This window comes from Heterocephalus glaber, unplaced genomic scaffold (assembly GCF_053883595.1).
Source record: "Heterocephalus glaber isolate CG9 unplaced genomic scaffold, H.glaber_assembly_v1.0 deba00001481, whole genome shotgun sequence".
NCBI lineage: Eukaryota > Metazoa > Chordata > Mammalia > Rodentia > Bathyergidae > Heterocephalus > Heterocephalus glaber.
In genome coordinates, this window is record NW_028258317.1 from 34,761,689 (window position 1) to 34,784,453 (window position 22,765).

Genomic DNA, 22,765 nt, shown 5'->3' on the forward strand with positions numbered 1-22,765 from the left:
TTGCAGTAAAAGCACAGAAACTATCCAGTCCTTTCCCCTAGGACATTCTGTTCCAAAGAGCAAGGTGTATACATAGCCTTCTCTGTCTCTGCACAGGAGACGCCATTGTTTTCCTTCAATGCAGGATTCTCAGCAGCCTCACTCCACCAGATGACAGTTCAATCAATGGGGCTTACATGTGTATTTGAAGAAACAGAGAAGAAAACAAACTCAATGATCCTGTACAAAACATTTATTCCTCTTATAGGGAATTTAAGGAATGATGAATTATAGAAAGAGAAGTGGATGCAGCCGGGGATCATGAACTAAATGCCAGGGGTGTGGGTCAGATCACACCCTCCAAGAAATAGGCTCTCTCTCTCTCTCTCCCCACCCCCAAACTATGAAGCCCTCTTTGTTTGTCTTTGGTTGTCCTAGACCCAGGAGCTCAGAGAAACACTAGTTCCCTAAGTTAAGAAGATCTGCCGGCAAGTGTGATGATAAATGATAGCCCACTCCAGCGAGGGAGATACATGGAACAGAGTGGCAGCAGTGAGATTAAAACCTACACAGCTGTGGGGTCCACTTGAAAAAAAGCCCTCACAATTACACATTAGGTGGTAGGCCTCCGAAGCTCGGGCCTGAGAGTGAGCGCCTGTCTTCATTATGCAGGACATATGCACCTCTGAGGGGAAGGCCTGTCCAGTGTCAGGCCAGCCTCTCCTCCACTCCAGCTCATGGCTGCCCCTGGGGAACTGGCCAAACTGGCCAGATCTTAGGTCATTGTAAGAATAGCCAGAGATCTGGATGTTTATGAGACAGTCTTCCCTCTTTTAAACAGGTACTAGAAATTCAAATTTCAAAACCATAGGAAGCAGTTTTTCAGACTCAGCCTTGAACTGTCATGTTGGCACCTCTGGCAAACTCAGGGACACAGTTATTGAGGTCCCCAGTCCCAGCTGTGCCTCTCCTCACTCCTCATGCAGGCTGGCAGAGCTGAGCAGCAGCACTTACAGAAAGTCTGTGTGAGACACCTCCAGCGTTCATGATTTTGGGTGAGGAGTTTGAGGACAGGGTATGAACATAAAGAAAATCTTATTGCAGCATGGCAGAAGGAGAGGACAGACTGAACGTGGGAGGAGAGCTACTTCCAGACCCCTTTGAGAATAGATTAAATTATCCCCTTCACACAGTGCCTGGACAGCTGAGGCACAGGGAAGACTTTCAGGCAGCCTCTCTGAAAATGTGGTCCACGGACGACTGTCTCACTCTGGAGCACCTGGTGTGAGTGAAAATGCAGCTCTATGAGTCCAACCCCAGGAAGCAATGTATAAGTCTGCTCACACATTGTGTGTGAGGAGGGGAATAGGCCTCTGCACTTTAACAGGTGCCAGGCTATTCTCAGGTAAAATGACATCTAAGAAGCTCTAGAGAGAAGGCTTTCACTTTTATTTTTTAGTCTAGTCCAGAACTACTTGCATGAGTGGACACATGTGGAAGTATTCAGACTTGCATTTACTTGCATTGGTGCTTCAGGAGGAGTCACTCAGGTGGTCCTCAGTCACCCACTGCTTTCTTCCTGACCTACACATTTTTAATTCTGAACCTGAATGGCTCTTGAATCTGCCCAACAAAGCAAACTATTGACACTTTACAAATACCACATAAGCTAAAAGAGCTGTGTCCCAGCAGGTTTAACCCCCTGACTTACTCTTTGGCATCCTTGCTGGTGCACTGCATCATCAGCTATATTTTGTTGACACTTAGCAGATGAAGTGTCCTGAAAAACCAAGATCTGCAGTATATAAATTACAATATGCTTACAAGGGCAAAACCATACCAGGGCTGCTTATTAACATATTCTTGATTACACTAACTTTGTATCTAACTCTTGTGTAAAAAAAAAACCTCCAGGTGTTTCTATACCATAATATTTTGTGTTCATGTGGTAGCACAATGCAACCCCCTTTCTCCAAAATACCTCAACCATCTTGCCATAATATGCACTGCAAATTAGAGCGTTGGTCTGTGTCTTCCTAATCAGTATCAAAAGCTGTGCAATTATTGGTGTGTATACTTTCTTTCCTTAAGAGTAGAGACCATATTTTCTGTAATAGGAAGAAATCGATTTCCATCATTTGGTTAACATAAAACAAGCAAAAAGTAATAGGTGATTAAGGCCCAGGATAAAGGGAAGATACTGTGTGAGATACTGAGGAACTGAAAAGCCACATTACGACCTGACAGAGCCACACACTGAGGAGGACACTGTCTCACTCACTGGGGCTCTTTAAATAATGTGAACCTGAGAGATGATAAAACCCATGTGCAAATACAATCTGTTTAGCTATCTGACAGAAGCAGACTGAAGTCTTAAACATCCTGTCCTCAACCCAGAGGGCTCACATCTACATCTCAGTCAATGAGCAGTAATGATCACACTATCATACGTCTGAGTTCAGTTTCCAGACAGGGAGTAATGACTAGTTTTGGTGTCCTGTTTTCTGATTAGGATTTCAGACAAATGATGCTCCAGTCACTATTTCCAGGTAAGCCAAGAATGTGTTGAAATGATACCAGCTCTCTGATTCTCCTTGTAGAAGAATTACATAGTAAATTCAGACTTCAAAAATCACCCATCCTGGTCTTATTACTCTCTTTTCTAAATCATTTTATTAAAAACTAAATATTTATTTTAATATGTCCCCTATTCTCCAACTGGGGGGTGGTGCAAAACGTTACTCTCCTGCCCTGAGAAACCATTCAGTTTCTTTATTGTAGGGCAACTATTGTGGGCTGGATGAAGTCCCAAAATTCTAGGTTGAAATCCTAATTTCTAGTATCTCAGAATGGAACTGTATTCCAAAATAAGTTATTTAAAGAGGCAATGAAGTTATAATGAGTCTGTGGGGTCGGCTAATTCAATCTGATTTGTGTCTGTATAAGAAAAAGAAACTTGGGCAAGCACAGGAGACACCAGGGGTGTTGGAGTAGATGATGACCGAGTGAAACCATACAAAGAGGGCAGCCGTGTACACACTGAAGAGAAAAGCCTGAGAAGAAACTAACCTGCAGCCCCTTGGCCTTGGACTTCCAGCCTCCAGGACTGAAAGAACATGAATGTACACGGCTTAGGCAACCCAAACTGTGATATTTTGGTAGGGCAGCCCTAGCAAGCGAATGCAGTCCCTTTAATTGTCTCTTCAGATACACTGGCTGGAATTCAAAATGGCTCCTGGCCCCATATTTACTGTGGGTCTCGACACTCAACCACAGAGGGACAGAGGTGGTGATAGGCTTCGGGGGAAAAAGCACATTGGGTCTTGGTTACAACATTGCCTGTTCTCAAAGGAAGGGCTATGAAGAAGCTAGGAGTGACAATGACTAAAGTACAGTGAGTAAAGTTTTCCTCAGTCATGGATGCACATTAGCACCACCTGAGAGCTATAAAACTACCAATGATTACCTCTACTCCGACACTTATCAAATAAATATAATCACAATCTCCTGGGTGAGGCCTGGACACTCCCTTACCTCCTCTGTACTAGGGATTGAACTCAAGGCCTTGACACTGGGCTATGTCCCCAGCCCACTTTTTAATTTTTTTGAGACACAAATCTCAAAATGTTGCCCAGGCAGCTTGAACCTGTGATCTTCCTGCCTCAGCCTCTCAGAGTGCTGGGAATATAGGTGTGTGCCACCTACAGATTTGAGCATTTTTTATTTTTTTTTAATTTTAAAATTAATTTTATGGGTACATTTTAGGTATACAATATAATGACATTCATCTTTGGAAATTTGCACCTCTACATAATCTCTCTTGGATCTTATTTTTCCCCCTTCCCTGCCCTCCCTTCAACCCCTCCATTCCTCCCTATTTACAAAGACTTTGTTTCCATTTTTTCATTTTCTCATATTAATTCCATTCCCTTCTTTCCTTTCCCCTACCCCTCCCACTTCCCATTCCCCTTTGCACCTTTTCTTCCTATTTTACATTATCTATTATACCTTTTAGTCCTCATTTACACTTTTAGTTTCTCACACTAGAGACACTATTCGGTATTTACACATGTGTGTCCTATTTATTTCACTTAAGAGTATTGCCTCAATGTGCATCTCTTTAGCTATAAATGTCTCTAATTTCTCAGTTTTTATGGTTGAGTGGTACTCCACTTTTTAAATAAAACACATTTTCTTTCTCCAGTCTCCAGTTGATGGACAACTGGGCTGCTTCCAAGTTTTAGCTATTATAAATTGTGCTGCTATGAACATGGGTGCACATATATCACTGTGGTATGATTATTTTAATTCTTTGGGGAAGACATCCAGCAGGTGAATAGCTGGCTCAAGTGGGACCTCTAATCCTAGTTCTTTGAGGTATCTCCATACTGATTTCCACAGTGGTTGCACCAGTCTACACTCCCACCAGCAGTGGAACAGTGTTCCTCTTTCCCCACAGCCCCACCAGCATTTGTTATTGGTTGATTTCTTGATAGCAGCCATTCTTTCTAGGGTGAGGTGGAATCTGAGGGATGTTTTCATTTGCATCTATCCAATGACCAGTGATGTTGAACACTTTTTCATATGTTTATTTGCTGCTTTTACTTCTTTGTCTGAAAAATGTCTGTTCATTTCAGATGCCCATTTTTGGATTGTATCTTTAAATTTGGGAGATCTTATTTTTTTTTAAGTTCTTTATAGATTCCAGATAGTAGACCTTTGTCTGAGGGACAGCTGGTGAAAATTTTTCCCGACTTTGTGGGTTGTCTCTTCACACTGTTGGTGGATTCTCTCACTGTACAGAAGCTTTTTAAGAAGAGATCCCACTTGTTGATTGTTTGTGCTAGTTCACGGGTAACTGAGGTTTTGTTCATAAAATCTTTTCCAACACGAATGTCTTCAAGAGTTCTACCTAACCTCTCTTCCAGCCAGTTCAGCTTTTCTGTTTTATTATGTAGATCTTTAATCCATTTTGATTTTAGTTTAGTGCATGGTGAGAGATATAGGTCTAGTTTTAATCTCTGGCAAGTGGAAACCCAATTTTTCCAGTATCATTTATTAAAGAGGCTATCTTTCAACCAGTGAGGTGTTTGGCTCCTTTGTTGAAGATGAGGTGGCTGAGCGTGTCTGGCATTGTTTCTGCATCTTCTAATCTGTTCCACTGGTCCTCAGGTCTGTTTCTTTGCCAGTACCATGCTTTTTTTTTTTTTAATCACAGTAGCTTTGTAGTATAGTTCCAGGTTGGGGATTGTGATACCCCCTGCCATGTCTCCATTGCCTAGAATTGCTTTTGCTAATCTAGGCCTCTTCTTGTTCCAAATGAAGTTTTGGATTGTTTTCTCAAGGTCTGTGAAGTGTGCTGTTGGAATTTCAATTGGGATTGCATTCAATCTATACAGAAGTTTGGGAAGTGTGGCCATTTTCACTATGTTGATTCCTCCTACTCAAGAGCAAAGGATGTCTTTCCGTTTTCTGATGCTGTCTTTAATCTCTCTTTTCACAGTACTGTGGTTTTCAGAGAAGAGGTGTTTGATTTCTTTTGTTAGAAGAGGTGTTTGATTTCTTTTCCTATGTATTTCAGTTTCTTAGATTCTATTGTGAAAGAAATTGTTTGCCCTATTTCTCTCTCAGTGAGTCTGTTGTTCATGTAGAGGAAAGCTATTGATTTTTGTGTGTTGACCTTGTATCCAGCTATATTAGGGAAATTGGTTATTAAGTATAGAAGACTTTTGGTGGAGTTCTTGGGGGTCTTCTATATAGAGTGTCATGTCATCTGAAAATAATGACAATTTGACTTCTTCATTTCCTATCTTTTTTTATTTCTTTCTCTTTTCTAATTGCTGTGGTTAATGTTTTTAAGACTATATTGAACAGGAGTGGTGATAGTGGACATCCTTGTCTTGTTCCTGTTTTCAGTGTGAAGGATTTCAGTTTTTGACCATTTAGTATGATATTGGCTATTGGTTTTTCATAGATGGCTTTTAGCAGTTTGAGGTAAAGACCATCTATTCCAATTTTTTATAGGGTTTTTATCATAAATGCGTGTTGGATTTCGTCGAATGCTTTTTTCTGCATCTATTGAGATGATCACGTGGTTTTTGTCCTTGGCTTTATTGATATAGTGTATTATATTTACTGATTTGTGTATGTTGAACCATCCCTGCATCCCTGGGATGAATTCTACTTGGTCAGGGCGTATGATCTTCTTGATGATCTTCTGCATTCTATTTTCCAATATCTTATTAAGGATTTTTGCATCTATATTCTTTAGTGAGATTGGCCTCTAGTTCTCTTCTTCAGTTGAGTCTTTTTCTGCTTTTGGGATCAAGGTGATGCTTGCTTCCAGGAATGAATTCAGGAGTATTGCTTCCCTTTCAATTTCATTGAAGAATTTAAACAGTAGCAGCAGTAGTTCTTCTCTAAATGTCTTGTAGAATTCAGCAGTGAGGCCATCAGGACCCGGGCTTTTCTTAGTTGGTAAGTTTTAATTATGTTTTCAATTTCATTGATTAATATTGGGTTGTTTAGAATTTTTAGGTCTTCTTCGGTCAACCCTGGTAATTCATACTTATCTAGGAATCTGTCCATTTCTTCTGTGTTGTCCATCTTATTGGCATATAGGTTCTCAAAGTAGGTATTGATGAGCCCCTGGATTTCTGCTGCATCCATTGTAATTTCACCTTTTCATTCCTAATTGCATGGATTTGGGACTTTTCTTTCCTTTTTCTGATAAGGTTGGCTAAGGGTTTGTCAATTTTGTTTATTCTTTCAAAGAACCAACTCTTGGCTTCATTGATTTTTTTTGTATCGTTCTCTTAATCTCCATTGCAGTGCTTTCTGCTCTGATCTTTATTACTTCTTCCCTTGAATGAGCTTTGGGTTTGTCCTGCTCTTCTTTTTCTAGAAGCTTGAGGATCAGCATCAGGTTGTTTAATTGAGCTCACTCTGTTATCCTAATATGAGTATTTACTGCTCTGATTTTCCCTCATAAGACTGCTTTCATTGTGTCCCATAGATTCCAATACATTGTATTGTCATTGTCATTTAATTGTAGGAACTGTCTGATTTCTTCTTTAATTTTCTCTGTGACCCATTGGTTATTCAAAAGTGTGTTGTTCAATTTCCATGTGTTTCTGAAATTCTTGCAGTTTCTTTTGGTATTGATCTCCAATTTCATTGCACTATGGTCTGATAATATACAGGGGATAACTTCACTTCCTTTGCACTTACTTAAACCTGTTCTATGAGCGAGTATGTGTTCTATTTTGGAGAACAACCCGTGTGCAGCTGAAAAGAATGTGTATTCTAATTTTGTGGGGTGGAACACTCTGTAAACATCTGTTAAGTTCATTTGTTCAAGAGTTTGATTGCGCTCTAGTATTTCATTGTTTATTTTTTGTCTAGTTGATCTATTTGTGGCAGTGGGGTATTGAGGTCTGCCACTACTATTGCATTAGTGCTTATATGATTTTTCGTGTCCATTACTATTTGTTTTATATAGTTGGGTGCACTAGTGTTTGGTTCATAGATATTTATGATTGCCATATCTTCCTCTTGGATTCTTCCCTTTACAAGGATGTAGTGTCCTTTGTCTTTCTTAATCAGTGTTGGTTTGAAATCTACTTGATCTGCAAAGAGGATAGCTACTCCTGCTTTTTTTCAGGTTCCTGTCCCATGGAGTGTTGTTTTCCACCCTTTCACTTTCAGTCTATGAGTTTCCTTTTGAATTAAGTGTGTTTCTTGTATGCAGCATATTGTTGGATTTTGCTTCTAGACCCATTCTGCCAATCTATTTCTTTTGATTGGTGAATTGAGACCATTAATGTTGATGGTTATAACTGAAACGTATTGACTTGTCATTGCCATGACGTTTTCTTTTTGTTGGGTTCTCCCCCTTTACATTTAATTTCTTGTCATGCCAGATGGATTTATTCTGCTGTGTTTTCCGGGGTTGTGATCCTCAATGTCTGTTCCTAGGCTATTGGGTAAAATTCTTTGGAGTGCCGGTTTGGTATTCACAAAGTTCCTAAGGTGTTCTTTGTCATGAAAGTGTCTTATTTCCCCATCAATTTTGAAAGATAGTTTTGCAGGGTACATCAATCTGGGTTGGAGGCTGTTTACTTTTAGGGCTTGGAATATGTCACTCCAACCTCTTCTTACCTTAATGGTTTGTGTTGAGAAGTCTGCTGTGATTCTGATGGGCTTTCCTTTCTATGTGATTTGTTTCTTTTCTCTGACTGCTTGGAGAACTTTGTTCTTCTGTCGTGTTTCTGGAATCTTAACAATTATATGCCTATGTGTAGAATTTTTTTGCTCAAGGCTATTTGGAGTCTTATATGCCTCACTTATCTGTATGTCAAGCTCTTTTCCCCTGCTTGGGAAGTTTTCTGCCATTATTTCTGGGGGGAGTTTTTTATGTCATCTGCACTCTCTCCTCTTTCTTCATTGACTCCAATCAGTCTTATGTTATTCTTCTTTGCATCATCTAGCAGCTGCTGGATTGATTTCTCATGTTCCCTTGTAATTTTGAAGCAATTTTTCTTTTCCTGGTCATTAATTGCAATCTTATCTTCTATATCTGAAATTCTGTCCTCACATTGGCTCATTCTGCTGTGTAGACTTTCAATGGAGTGTTTGTTCTCCTGGAAATCTATTTGCATCTGTTTTATGGATTCCATTTCTTTCCTATGTTGGGATTCCATCATGTTCCTCAGCTCCTCTATTTTTTCATCTGTGTCCTCTCTAGATTTATTAATCATGCCTTGCACTATGGGCACAATCTCTGCCATTATCTGAGAAATTCTTATTTTATTTTTTCCAGATCCTCTTTTATTGCCAGTTCAGGAAGTCCAGGTGGTTGAGTAGCAGACTGTTCCACCTCATTTCCCTTTGGTGTTGCTTTAGGTGATCTGGAAGTCTGGTTTTGAGACTTGTTTACAAGTCTTCTCATTTTCAATGGGGGAGGGGGAGGGGTGTGTTCTGTTGGCACCTGCACAGCTCACCTCCTCTGTGCTTGGGGCAGTGGTATAGCGGCCCAGAAGGTTCACCTCTTCTGTGCTGGGGGAAGCTCTGCTCCTCCTTGAGCATTTTTTAAATCCCCAGATGTCTAAAATTCAGATAGGCCTGAGAAGCATTAAGTCATATAAGAAATTTCTTTCCTTTTTTGTTTATTTTTTCTTGAATTTTTTTATTTTGAGGTAGGGTCTCCCTAAGTCATCAAATTGCTCAGGTTGACCTCTAGCTTTGAATCTTCTTGCTTCAGCCTCCCAGCATGTTGGGATTAGAGCTGTGTGCCACCACATCCAGTGTTTTGTCTTTTGCTGAGGTGTCTACTGAGAAGCTCTCTGATACTGAGAACCAGCATTTCAGTGGTTATATAGGTCCTTATGACAGTATAAGAATAGAAGAATTGAGACGCCTAATCACCCTGCTGCAGTTAGGCAGGTCTGTGCAGGCCCTACCAAGGTCCTGAGTCATGCGGAAGACACCGAATCACCCCACTGCAGACAGGCAGCCACCTGATTCCACACTACAAAGATGCAGAGGACACCAGACCACCAGACCAAGGTGCTGAGTCCCACTGTTCCCGGCCCAGAGGTAGGGGCTTCTGAGCCATCGTCCCACTGCTCCTGGTCCAGAGGAAGGGGCTTCCCAGTCACCATCCCTCCAGCTGCTCCCAGCCCACAGGAAAGGGCTTTTGGGTCACCATCCCTACCGCTGCCCCCGGCCCCTGTCCCACCTCACCCAGCTCAGAGGAGGTAATCTGTGCAGGCGGTAACAGCACCCCGCCCCAGTCGAAATGAGAAAACAAGTAAATAAGTCTCAAAACCAGACTTCCAGATCACCTACAGCAACCCCAAAGGGAAATGAGATGGAACACTCTGATACTCAACCACCTGGACCCACTGAACTGGCAACAAAAGAGGATCTGGAAAAAAGGAAATCAGAAATAATTTCTCAGATAACAGGAGAAATTGTGCCCCTAGTGCAAGACATGATTAATAAATCTAGAGAGGAGCTGAGGAACATGATGGAATCCCAACATAAGAAACAAATGGAATCCATAAAACAGATGCAAATAGATTTCCAGGACATGAAAAACTCCATGGAAAGTCTACACAGCAGAATGAGCCAATGTGAGGACAGAATTTCAGATATAGAAGATAAGATTGCAATTAGTGACCAGAAAAAGAAAACTTGCTTCAAAATTATAAAGGAACATGAGAAATCAATCCAGCAGCTGCTAGATGATGCAAAAAAGAATAACATAAGACTGATTGGGCTCAATGAAGAAACAGGAGAGAGTGCAGATGAAATAAAAAACCTCTTCACAGAAACAATGGCAGAAAACTTCCCAAGCAGGGGAAAAGAACTTGACATACAGATAAGTGAGGCATATAGGACTCCAAATAGCCTTGATCAAAAAAGTCTACACATAGGCATATAATTGTTAAGATTCCAGAAACACGACAGAAGAACAAAGTTCTACAAGCAGTCAGAGAAAAGAAACAAATCACATAGAAAGGAAAGCCCATCAGAATCACAGCAGACTTCTCAACACAAACCATCAAGGCAAGAAGAGCTTGGAGTGACATATTCCAAGTCCTAAAAGAAAACAGCCTCCAACCCAGATTGATGTACCCTGCAAAACTATCTTTCAAATTGGATGGAGAAATAAGATACTTTCATGACAAAGAGCACCTTAGGAACTTTGTGAATACCAAACCGGCACTCCAAAGAATTTTACACAATATCCTAGGAACAGACATGGAGGATCACAACCCCAGGAAGCAAAGCAGAATGGACCCATCTGGCATGACAAGAAGTTAAATGTAAAGGGGGAGAACCCAACAAAAAGAAAAAGTCATGGCAATGACAAGTCAATACGTTTCAGTTATAACCATCAATGTTAATGGTCTCAATTCACCAATCAAAAGAAATACACTGGCAGAATGGGTCTCAAGAAGCAAAATCCAACAATATGCTGCATACAAGAAACACACTTAATTCAAAAGGAAACTCATAGGCTGAAAGTTAAAGGGTGGAAAACAATACTGCATGCAACAGGAACCCGAAAAAAAGCAGGAGTAGCTATCCTCTTGGCAGATCAAGTAGATTTCAAACCAACACTGATTAAGAGAGACGAAGAAGGACACTACATCCTTGTAAAGGGAAGAATCCAAGAGGAAGAGATGACAATCATAAATATCTATGCACCAAACACTAGTGCACCCAACTATATAAAACAAATACTAACGGACATGAAAAGTCATATATGCACTAATACAATTGTAGTGGGGGACCTCAACACCCCACTGTCACAAATAGATAGATCAAATAGACTAAAAATAAGTAATGAAATACTATAACTCAATCGAACTCTTGAACAAATGAACTTAACAGATGTTTACAGATTGTTCCACCCAACAAAATCAGAATACACATTCTTCTCAGCTGCACATGGGTCATTCTCCAAAATAGACCACATACTCACACATAGAACATGTTTAAGTAAGTGCAAAGAAATTGAAGTTATCCCCTGTATATTATCAGACCATAGTGCAATGAAATTAGAGATCCATAGCAAAAGAAACTCAAAAACTTTCATAAACATGTGGAAATTGAACAACACACTTCTGAATAACCAATGGGTCACAGAGGAAATTAAAGAAGAAATCAGACAGTTCCTTCAATTAAATGACAATGACAATACAACATATCAGAATCTGTGGGACACAATGATAGCTGTCTTACAAGGGAAATTCATAGGAGTGAATATGCATATTAGGAAAACAGAATGATCCCAATTAAACAACCTGATGCTGAACCTCAGGCTTCTAGAAAAAGAAGAGCAGGACAACCTCAAAGCTCATACAAGGGAGGAAATTCTAAAGATCAGAGGAGAAATCAATGCAATGGAGACTAAGAGAACGATACAAAAAAATCAACGAAGCCAAGAGTTGGTTCTTCAAAAGAATCAACAAAATTGACAAACCTTTAGCCAACTTTGTCAGAAAAAGGAAAGAAAAGGCCCAAATCCATGCAATTAGGAATGAAAAGGGTGAAATTACAACAGACCCAGCAGAAATCCACAGGATCATCAATACCTACTTCCACAATCTATACGCCAATAAGATGGACAACACAGAAGAAATGGACAGATTCTTAGATACATATGAATTACCAAAATTGAATGAACAAGACCTAAAAATTCTGAACAACCCAATATCAGCCAATGAAATTGAAAATGTAATTAAAAACTTATCAACTAAGAAAAGCCTGAGCCCTGATGGCTTCACTGCTGAATTCTATAAGACATTTAGAGAGGAACTGCTGCCACTACTGTTTAAACTCTTCAGTGAAATTGAAAGGGAAGCAATACTCCCAAATTCATTCCTGGAAGCAAGCATCACCTTGATCCCCAAAGCAGAGAAAGACTCAACTGAAAAAGAGAACTATAGGCCAATCTCACTAATGAACATAGATGCAAAAATCCTTAATAAGATACTGGCAAACAGAATGCAGAAGATCATCAAGAAGATCATACACCCTGATCAAGTGGGATTCATCCCAGGGATGCAGGGATGGTTCAATATAAGAATGGAAGAATTGGCCATTTCACAAAACCAAAATATATCTTTGTGTGTGCACAACACTCATAGTAACTATCCCATGGTGATCCTTTCTTATTCATACAGCACTCTTACCAACAGGGCCTGGTTCAATCATCATAGACCCTTACTGGAGCCCTTATTATGGATGTGTCCCTGCTTCCCAGATGAGTACAGGGGCTGCTTCTGTAAGTAACAGGATCGCCCTGTATAGCCATGTAAGTGGGCCCTGCATAAGAACTCCCAAAGGTACAAGTGGGACTGTGACGGAGGGTGGCGCCACACTCCAGCCCTGGTATGGGTCTCAGCCCAGGTCATGATGAATTATTCTGTGCAAAGGCATTTCCTGTGCATTAGTGGTTTCAAAGCAGAGGCTATGATGTGAGAGCCTGAAACTCCTATCCTCCCTCTCTGTACTGCACATGAGTGCACCTGATGAGCAGCCCTGGAGGACAGAGGCTCCCACACATGCAGCTAGCACTCTTGACCTGCCACCTCCATGGTCAGGGCCCCAAGGGCTGGATCAGCCAGCAGCCAGGGAGTTCAGATGGTGAAGAGCCAAGCTCTGGGTGTGGCTATGCTCCTGCTTTCTCTGCTTTCTCTTCACCTATACTTCTAACATTCTGAAAGTCCTAAAATTATCATTTTAGTTTTCCAAAACTGTGTCCATTGAATCCTAAGTCATTATGAAAAGGAACAGATAGAGAGTGCTTGCCAATACTATTTCAGGGAGACATTCAGGCTTATTAGCAAAACTCTTCCTCTCCTCTTTGGTAAAATAAGAAATTCTTTCATTTCAGTATCCTCAGAGGTGAAATATATACTCTAAATAAGATTGAGCTTAAACTCAAAATAATATATTCTTCTTTCTTTTCTATTATTTTAATTAGGGAGACCAGACAACATAATTAAACCCAGAGTATATCATTTATAGTCTATGTCTAAAATCTTACTCATGAAAATGGATTTTTCTTCTCCTTCCTCCCTTCCTGTCCACTCTGAGAGAGATGCCCTATCCTTGGCATAGTTTCTTTAGTCCCCCCCCACACACACACTCACAATATTGTCACTGTGACATAATTCTCTACTACAGCCATTTACTATGGGGAAAGACCTGTGACACAGAACTGTGCTAGATATTGATTGATGCTAGGGACAGAATGATATGGAAGGCTTCAGAGTGGCTGGGTGAAGCAGGCCACTCCCATCCTTGGAGCTCCTGACAAGGCGCATGATGGTGGCAGGGGAAGAGGTGGGCTCAAGACCATGTCCCAGCAAAGGTAACTTTGAGTGCAAGTTACTTACCTGGGAATCTCACTCTGCAGTTGAGCTAGCTGGCACCATACAGCTTTGTCTCTTGAAACGTTTGTGACCTGGACACAATGACAAGTGACAGAATTATCCTGTACAGCATGTTTGTTAATAAAGACAAAATTGTGTTTCTTAAGCCAGTTAGTACTCTACCTTTACTTTAAATACTGCTATGACTTTAAATACTTGGCTCTGACACTAAGAACACCTCAAGTTTATTTGTCCCTCTATTCATCTATCATCTGTCTATTACCAACTATTCTTTTTAAATTTTTTTGTAGTGTGGGAGATTGAATCCATGGCTGACATAATGAGCTACATCCAGACTTTTTTTTTGAACACAGGGATTCACTAAGGTGCTAAGGTGCCCTAGGTGGGGACGACTCAGCCTCCCAGAGTGCTGGGATTACAGGTATGCACCACCAAATGCCCACAAGTTTACAAAAGATTGTACAGTGGTACATCTGCTTTGGAAAACAGTTGGAAGTACACTGAAAAATTAAACTAGAATTCCTATGTGACCTAGCAATTCCATTCATAGATGTCTACCCAAGAGGAATGAAAACGTATGTCCACGTGAAACTTGTACACCAATATTCACAGTAGCATTATTCATAATAGCCCAAAATAGAAACAACACAAATATTCATCAACAAATGAATAGGTGAATAAAATATATGTCCACATAAAATATTACTTAGCAATCAAAAAGAATAAATTACTAATACATGCTACAATATGGATAAACGTTGAAAACATTATTCCAAGTAAAGGAAGCTAGTCATGAAAGACCACATAGTGTGTAATTGCATTTATAGTATATGCCTAGAGTACACAAATCTACAAAGACAGAAAGCAGATTGGTCATTTTCTGGGGCTGGGGGAAGAGGGTGGCAGGAAGTGGAGGAGAGAAGGAAAGCAACTTCTTACAGTCAGTTTCTATTGGTGGAAGATAGAGCGACTTAAACATTCTCAAATGTATCGTGGTGATGGGTGCACAACTCTGAATGTACTCTGAAAAGCCTGAACTGTCCGTTTGTAAATAGGCCACTTGAATATGAAATAAATTATATCTTAATGAGGATGGTATCTTTAAGACAGTAAGAATGAAAAGGAATCCCTAATCCAAACCAAATACTTAATTTTTCAGTACTACATTTGAACATGCAATATCATTTTCTAACTAATTAGCTCTTTAGTTCAGCAAAGGTAAAATTTCTAGTCTGCTGATGGCAATAGTTTATTGTAAAATACAAAGCCAAGTTTAACCTGGGTATGGTGGTGCAAACTTCTAATTCCAGAACTTTGAAGTAGAAGATGATTGAAGCAGGATTCCAAGTTTGAGCCCGACCTGTACAACTAACTGATTTAGTGAGAACCTATCAAAAAAAAAAAAGTCAGGAGATGTAGTGTTTCCTATTTCCCTTTCCCTTTCTTCCTTGAATCAGCAACAGTGAGGGAAAGGCCAGGGTGTCTCAGCACCACCGGGGCTGTCCTGACACCAAGGAACCACCAGACCAACACCAGCAGCCAGGTGCTCCACGTTGCCTTTTATCTGAGAAAATAAACCCCACTGCTTCAAACCATCATCAACCAGTTCTGGCCATGCAGAATGCATTCCCCATTATACACTATGTAAGGGAAAGAGTGGGGGCTTTGGAACCAGACATTCAAATCCTGTCTACGTGGAGAGTAAGTTACCTGACCTCCGTAAACTCGGTATCTTGTCTGTACACTAGGAATAATAAAATAACCTCTTACAGTTTCTGGAAGGCTAAAATAATTATTTTATTGCTTGACACATAGCATTAGTTCTCTTTCCTCAAGAATCCTGAATTTGTTATTTGAATAGTTCCATTTTTTTCCTCCATTTTCTATTGGATGTTTTACCGTGTTAAGGCACTATCAGTGTTTCTTTAAAATGTATTAATGATGAAGATATATTTTAGCTTATAAATTTTCCCCTCTTTTAGAAAATTCATAAACTTTATTTTCCTATCATGATATAATACAGAGTCTTTCTATTAGCTGTATCTTTCATCCATAATGAATTTTACCACAGCGGCAGTATTTATTGAAATATTAAAAATCAGGCAGCTACTAAATATTTCTTGAAGACCTTCTCTCAGTTAGACCCTGTGCTAAATATGTCAAAGTCTAAAAAGATGAAAATTTTCTAACAATGTTTGATTTCTAATAGAGCATATATTATATACAAGTCAACAAAACAAAACAATGTCTGTAACCAGAGAGTAGAATTAAAGTAATTAAAGGAAAAAATCCAACTATAAATTTCAAATAAAATTAAGTAATTCACAGTAGAACAACATTTTTCATTCAGATAATTTATAATATCGGTGCTCACACATTAATTCCAAATCCAGTGACTACAGTTCGAAGTAAGAGTTTCTCTTCATTCACAGAAGGAAACTTGGCCTCTCCCACTTTGCAAATATGGTTCAGATGTAGCTTCTGACACCAGACTCCCTGGGTTCCAATCCCAGGTGTCCTATGTCCTTAGCTGAGCATTAGCATCTGTACACCCCAGATTCCCCATGTACAAACCAGGGGTAATTATGTGGAGACCCCAAGGTCATTATAAGGAATAAATGAGTTTTGGAAAGTGCCTGACTCACATTTAGCGCTTTATACAATCAACTATTATTATGCAGCTATTTCCAGGATAAAATTTCAGTTTATGCTTATTTCCAAATAGTATCAGATACCTGGGAATTTCTTTCTCTTCTGGGTTCCATAAAAGCCAGTAGCCTTCCAAAGTTTGAGGCTTTTGTATTCTCCTATTTCTAGTTGGTCTTTAGCAGCCCTCTCTGCCCCAGTCAGAAAGCCAACCATGAAGTGGCTGGCTGATGGGAAAGGAGGCTGAGATGTCTGAGGACAGCTGACCCCACCAGGGCTTGCTGTGACAGGAAAACCAGGGCCTGTGGAGCAGCTCTGCACAGGGTATGTTTCTCCTGTCCAAGCCTCAGGGCAGGCCTTTCTGTGCTCTGTCTGTCCCAGAACCACAGGCAGCTTTCAGATCTCTTCACTTCTCCTCTCATGCTCTGTCTGTAACACCTGCCACCAGCCTAAACAGCTCTTATGCAGAAGCCCCTCCCTGCTCACACAGCCAGACCTTTCCCCACACCGGGTCCAACCTACTCCTCTCCAACCAGGATGCTCTGACTTCACAGGGATAGAAGCACTTACACCCAGCTTCTGGTCATTCCACCAGGAAATGAGAAAAAATGGTAAAATTCAATTTAATAATTGTCCTGATTTTGAGTCTAAGAAGTGAAAAAAGCAAAACAATTTAATTTGTGAAGTCCCATCAATTGACAAGATAACGACGGAATCCACAAACTGAATCAGATCTTCTGATCCACTTACTGTCCACAGGGACATTTGGACCACATATCCCTGCCTAGTGCCTCTTGAACAATAGAAATTCCTTTCCAAAATGGAGACTTGGAAAACCATTATTTAATTAATGTAATTGTTTTAAAGAAAATAAATCATTGCATAGGTTGTGTATTACTGCCCTCCAGTGTTCACTTCTGTTATTGACACGTATTTTATTTGGAGGGATACTTTCTTCTAATTTTGATGAAAATGGCTTGTTTTATTCCAGTGGTCAATGTTCACTGTCTTTCTGGTTTGAAAATTTATTATTCAGAGTCTATAAATCAAGACAATAATAACAATGACAACAATTACAGTATTAGTTCTAAATGACTATCAAACATCTCTAATGATTTTATGCTTGAATTTTTTGAGGGAGTGAATTTATCTACTGTACCAGTGTCACTGAAAAGTAGCAGAGCACAGGATTCCACTCACGGGTTTGGTGACATCACAGTGTCTAAAGTTCTCCCAAAGTAAACAAAACAATGTTTTCTTCAATGTAGTTTTGTAAGTATACAGTACATTATTTACACTCTTTTCTTATTTTTTTTAAAAAAGCAACGTAGCTAATTGATAGAGCTAGACAACTCAAATTCAGATCAGTGCTGCCTCTTATTGGCTGTCTGTTACGGGTGTGCTGCTTTACTACCTTTTGCCCCATGTGTGAAATGGGGACAGTGATACTGCTCACAGGATTAAAATGAGGGTCAGCTCAGGTAGTACATGAAAGACAGCACAGCTCAGTAACAGGAAGTGTCCCTGCTTTGGAGGAAGGGGTCAGGGGCATGAGGAGCAATACAATATACTCCGAATGCCAAGCTCACCTCCAAAGGAGATAGTAAAACTATGCTGACTTTAAAAAGCATATGAGTTTCCATGATAAGTTTAGAGAAACCTAACTTTCAGCACTGATTCCACTAAGGATTTGCTGTAAAAAGACCAGCAGGAATTTCCCAAGTGTTCTTTCATGTAAGTCTCCATCGGTCTTCAGACAACTTGGGCTGTGTGCGTGGAATTACAGGAAACCCCAATAATAAGTGACTCAGAACCTCCACCAGCTAAAGGACAGATTGAATTTAATTGAGAACAAACATAATATTTACACTTCCAATGAGTGCACAGTCACATGCACGTATACACACAGATAGCAATTCCTTTTATAGTTGCTCTACAGCCTTGTGTGCTGATAAAGAGTAAAGGAGATCATTGGCTTGCTGAATTGTTGGTGATGAAAATGCAGAGGAAGGGGCAAGTGCAGAGATGAGTGGCTGTGCCTAATCTGCCCTGGGTCTCCGGGACAGAAACTGGTGAGGGAAATGACGTGGGCTTCACAGGAGTAAAATGAAACACCAAGTACCATTTAATTCTATAGCTATTTTATGTGAAATAGGTGGTGATACTGAAAGGAATCCACTCATTGTTCCTGCCGGATTCCTTACCAAAGATGACAACTACTGAACAACTTTGGGATGGTTGTTAATTGTTTTTTGTCAATCCCTGAAGCAGATAATCTAATAAATAGGAAAAGTCACTGAGTCAGAGAGTACAATTAAACCTGGACTATAGGAAGTAAGCTGTGTCATGTTTACTGGAAATTACAAATGTTTTCCCTTTTCCAAATAGTATTAATTTTGAAACTCTACCAGGGGTTCATAGTCAAGGCAAGCCCTTGAGTTTTCCAGTCCTCATCACCAGATTTGCTTTGTTCTAGACTTTTGTTGTCAGTGTTATTATTGCCTTGGTTTGTAGACTCACTATTCTCAGTGATATATATTCAATCCAGAAAAACAGTAAGCATTGACCATTGAACAAAACAAGCCATCTTCATCAAAATGAAGGTGTTATAAACACAGTGCAGCACTCTCAGAGGACACTGCAGCGATCACGTCACTGGTCTCTTGGCATGTTTGCCTAAATCTATTTCTTCCATTTAAAATGCCTCCACATTCTCACAACTGACTTCAATACCCTAAAAAAGTGAGAAAAACGCCCTGGCCCTTTGGGAAACAATGAAGGAAAAAATATATAAGACAAACATAGATACTTTTTTTAAGCCTGTAGGAGGTTAAAAAAAAAAAAAAAAGGTCATTCATAGTACTAACATCAAAGAGCTTTGGGGACATCTTCACTCACAAGGTCCTAATAACCTCAATGAATATAGACATTACATTCCATAACCTTGAACTAAGATTAACAATATCAACAAGAATGAAAAGGAGGAAAGGAGAACTACAGGACAAGGGAGGAGAGGGAAGGAAGGGGATACAAAAAAAATGAAACAAGCTGTGTTATGTACATGTACCAACTCCCCAGGGTGACTGTAAAATGTATGTACTGCAAACTTGTACTAATAAAACAAAATTTTTTAAAGAAAAAAAGAAACTTTGAGAAGCCCAGAATTTTAAAATGGAAATATCTTTTATTCAAGCCTGCCATCTTGAGGTCAATTAGAGAAATACTTAATCTTGTTGGAGAATCTATGCCATATAAAAAAGCATGATTTGGGGGGGAATGAAAATTGAAAGAATAAATAATGTAAAAAAATTTTTTTTTAATTCTCAGAAATTGTGATTCTAAAGCTTGCCACTATCAGCGTGTTAAATATCATCACTGATTAAAACTAATATTGCCAGTGCTCACTTCGGCAGTACATCTACTAAAAAACGGATATTGCCAGTTTCACCCAACTAAGACCACTAGGAATACATTCAAAGTATTCAAAGTATTCAAATACAATAACATACATTCAGTTATTGTATGTTGCAATGAGAGCTCACTACATGGGGAACTATGGTGTGTCTCAGTGAGAGGGTATATAATAAATAAATAATAAATCAAAGGGATTTATTTTAGCATTCAAGGTTTAAGGAAGCAGGGCTTTGCTCTGGTTAGGAAGTATGGAGCTTGTTACAATTAATGCAGCAATATTGATACAGTGTTATTAACTAAAGTCCATAGCTCATTCAGATTTCCTTACTTTTTGGAGGGGGGCGGGGATCAATCTCAGGACCTTATGCTTGTGAGGCAGGCAGCACCACTGAGCTAAATCCCCGGTCCCAGATTTCCTTACTTTTTACTTAATGTCCCTTTCCTTCCCTCTCTCCCTTTCTTCTCTCCATTTCTTCTGTTCCTCCCTCCCTCCCTCCATCTTCTTTCTCTTCCTTTCGTCCCTCCCTCCCTCTCCTCCCCTCCCCTTCCCTCCTTCCTGTCCTTCCTCTCTTCTCTTCCCCTTTCCCTTTTCCTTTTCTCTTCCCCTTTCTCTCTCTCTCTCTCTCTCTCTCTCTCTCTCTCTCTCTCTCTCTCTCTCTCTGTCTCTATCTCTGTCTCTCTGTCTTTCTCTCTAGCTCTGTCTTTCTCTCTGTCTCTGTCTCTCTTTCTCTCTCTCTATCTCTCTCTCTTTCTCTCTCTGTCAGGGTTTGGTATTGAAGGCCTCACATGCCCAAGCCCCAGCCACTACTGCCCCTTTTGTGTTCCAGAATCTCATCCAGATTACACTTAGTTATTATGTCACATTAGGCCGATCTTGAATGTGACAGTTTCTCAGACTTGTTTCTAATCCACCATGACTATTTTTGATGGGTACAGGTCAAATGTTTTGTAAAATACTTCTCCACTGGAATTTGCCTGACATTTTCCTCATGATTAAGGATTACAGGATTATAAGGGTTATAGGTTTGCAGTTGGGGGAGATACAGAGATAAAAACCTCACTTTCATCATCATATCATATCAAGACGTATCATCAACATGATTTATCACTGACCTCACCATTGCCTGAGGTAGTATTTGTTAGGTTTCTCTACACTGAAGTTACTATTTCCATACTATAATCTTTAGAAGGAAGTCACTACACACAGACCACACATAGAGAGCACAAATTTATACCATCACTTCCTTCTTGAGAGCAGAGTACCTACATAAATTATTTGGAATTCTACATGTAAGATTTTTCTTCTCTCTCTCTCTCGCTCTCATTTCTTTATTCAATTGCTTTTTTGTGTCTGTACGGAGTCATAAATATTATTTTATACTTTGGTTTATAATCCAATGTTATTTTATTTACTTTGTTGATCAAATTGTACCAGGAATTCTTTTGATTGGTTTTGTGTCCCTTTGACATTCCTCCATCAAAGGAAAGGTTTTTATTTTTGTTTCTTGAGCATTTCCTTACTTTCTGCCACTATACCATACTCCAGGGCCATCTTGTATATCTCCTGCCTCAGTTCTAGAATCAGCCATTTTTCTCAGGACCCCTGGTTCATTTTATTAGGAAACCAAAATCTGAGTGCTACATTACTACTGGAGGAGGCCATTGCTGCTAGGCTCTCTCACTAGCATTCTTACAGATACTGTATCCCCAATTCTCACTCATCAACCACAGATTATTCTAATCTCCTCTCCTTGCAGTAAGTAAATCCCTACTCCAACAGTGAAAATCCTGGTTCCCACTAACTGTCATTTGGGTATATTATTGTTCAGCTCTACATATTTGCATAAGAGTGTCAGAAATGGTAACATGAAAAACAACTTTTTCAAATAAAGTTCAATCAGAGCTTACATTTTAAGAGTAAATTTAAGTTTTTTATAGTACAGCCTGCTTAGAAGTTTAAGTTTGTCAAGTGTAAACAATTAAAAAACATAATCAAATAAGGATTATCCAAGAGGAATCTCTAGGAAAACTGTTCCGAGTACTGATAGTTCCCTAAGGGGGTTAGCAACAATAGAGTTTTTCCCTCTTCAGGAAGAGAAAGGTGTGGGGCTGGATTTGGACTGTCAGAATAACACAGTGATGGGTGAAGGGAAAGGAAACAGCCTTTCTGAGCATACCATGGCCAGATAAAAAATTATACTTTTGTAAGAAAAGTTTGCAAAGCATGGGAATCATTAAGTTTAGTGGAAACTAAACTCTGAAACTAACTTAACTGAATCTTTTATGTGTTTTACATTGTCAGCTCTTGGAAAATGTCATGTGGCTTGGTTATTGGAGCTAATGAAGGACATGAAAGATTTCTAGTGACTCTCCTCAGTTAGTGTTCCTAAGAATATGTTCACATCTTTTATGAATAAAAGGGAAAAATATTTGTGCATATGATTCTGGAAAAATATTTGATATATGGTTATTGTTTTAGTCTTTGTGGTTAATCATAAGATAATCCTTTTAACTTGAAGGTAATCAATGAAAGATATTTTTATTAGAATACTTATATTATTTATCTGAAGAGATGAATATTTTATGATTTCTCAATTTTAAATTACTAATCTGATAGACAAAGTCTCATAATAATTAAAATTTGGAAAATTTTAGACAAAGCTAATTAGCTATTGTTTTTTATTGCTCTCTGAAAACTTATTTCCTATCACTGTGACCAGTTTTAGAGGCATATATATATATATATATATATATGCCTCTCTATGTATATCCCCACCTCTCTATATATCCAGACATTTTTATTTATTTTTTTC

The 22,765-nt window shown here is 39.4% G+C and overlaps 1 protein-coding gene across 1 annotated transcript in view; it reads right to left on the reverse strand.

Moving 5' to 3' along the window:
• The window catches only part of Cntln (centlein), a 553,090-nt gene that overhangs the window by 135,344 nt on the left and 394,981 nt on the right, over positions 1-22,765 (reverse strand). The window contains exon 26 of the mRNA XM_087183859.1: positions 13,896-13,963. Within this exon, the coding sequence (XP_087039985.1) occupies positions 13,896-13,963 (68 nt within the window). The remainder of the gene's footprint in view (positions 1-13,895; positions 13,964-22,765) is intronic.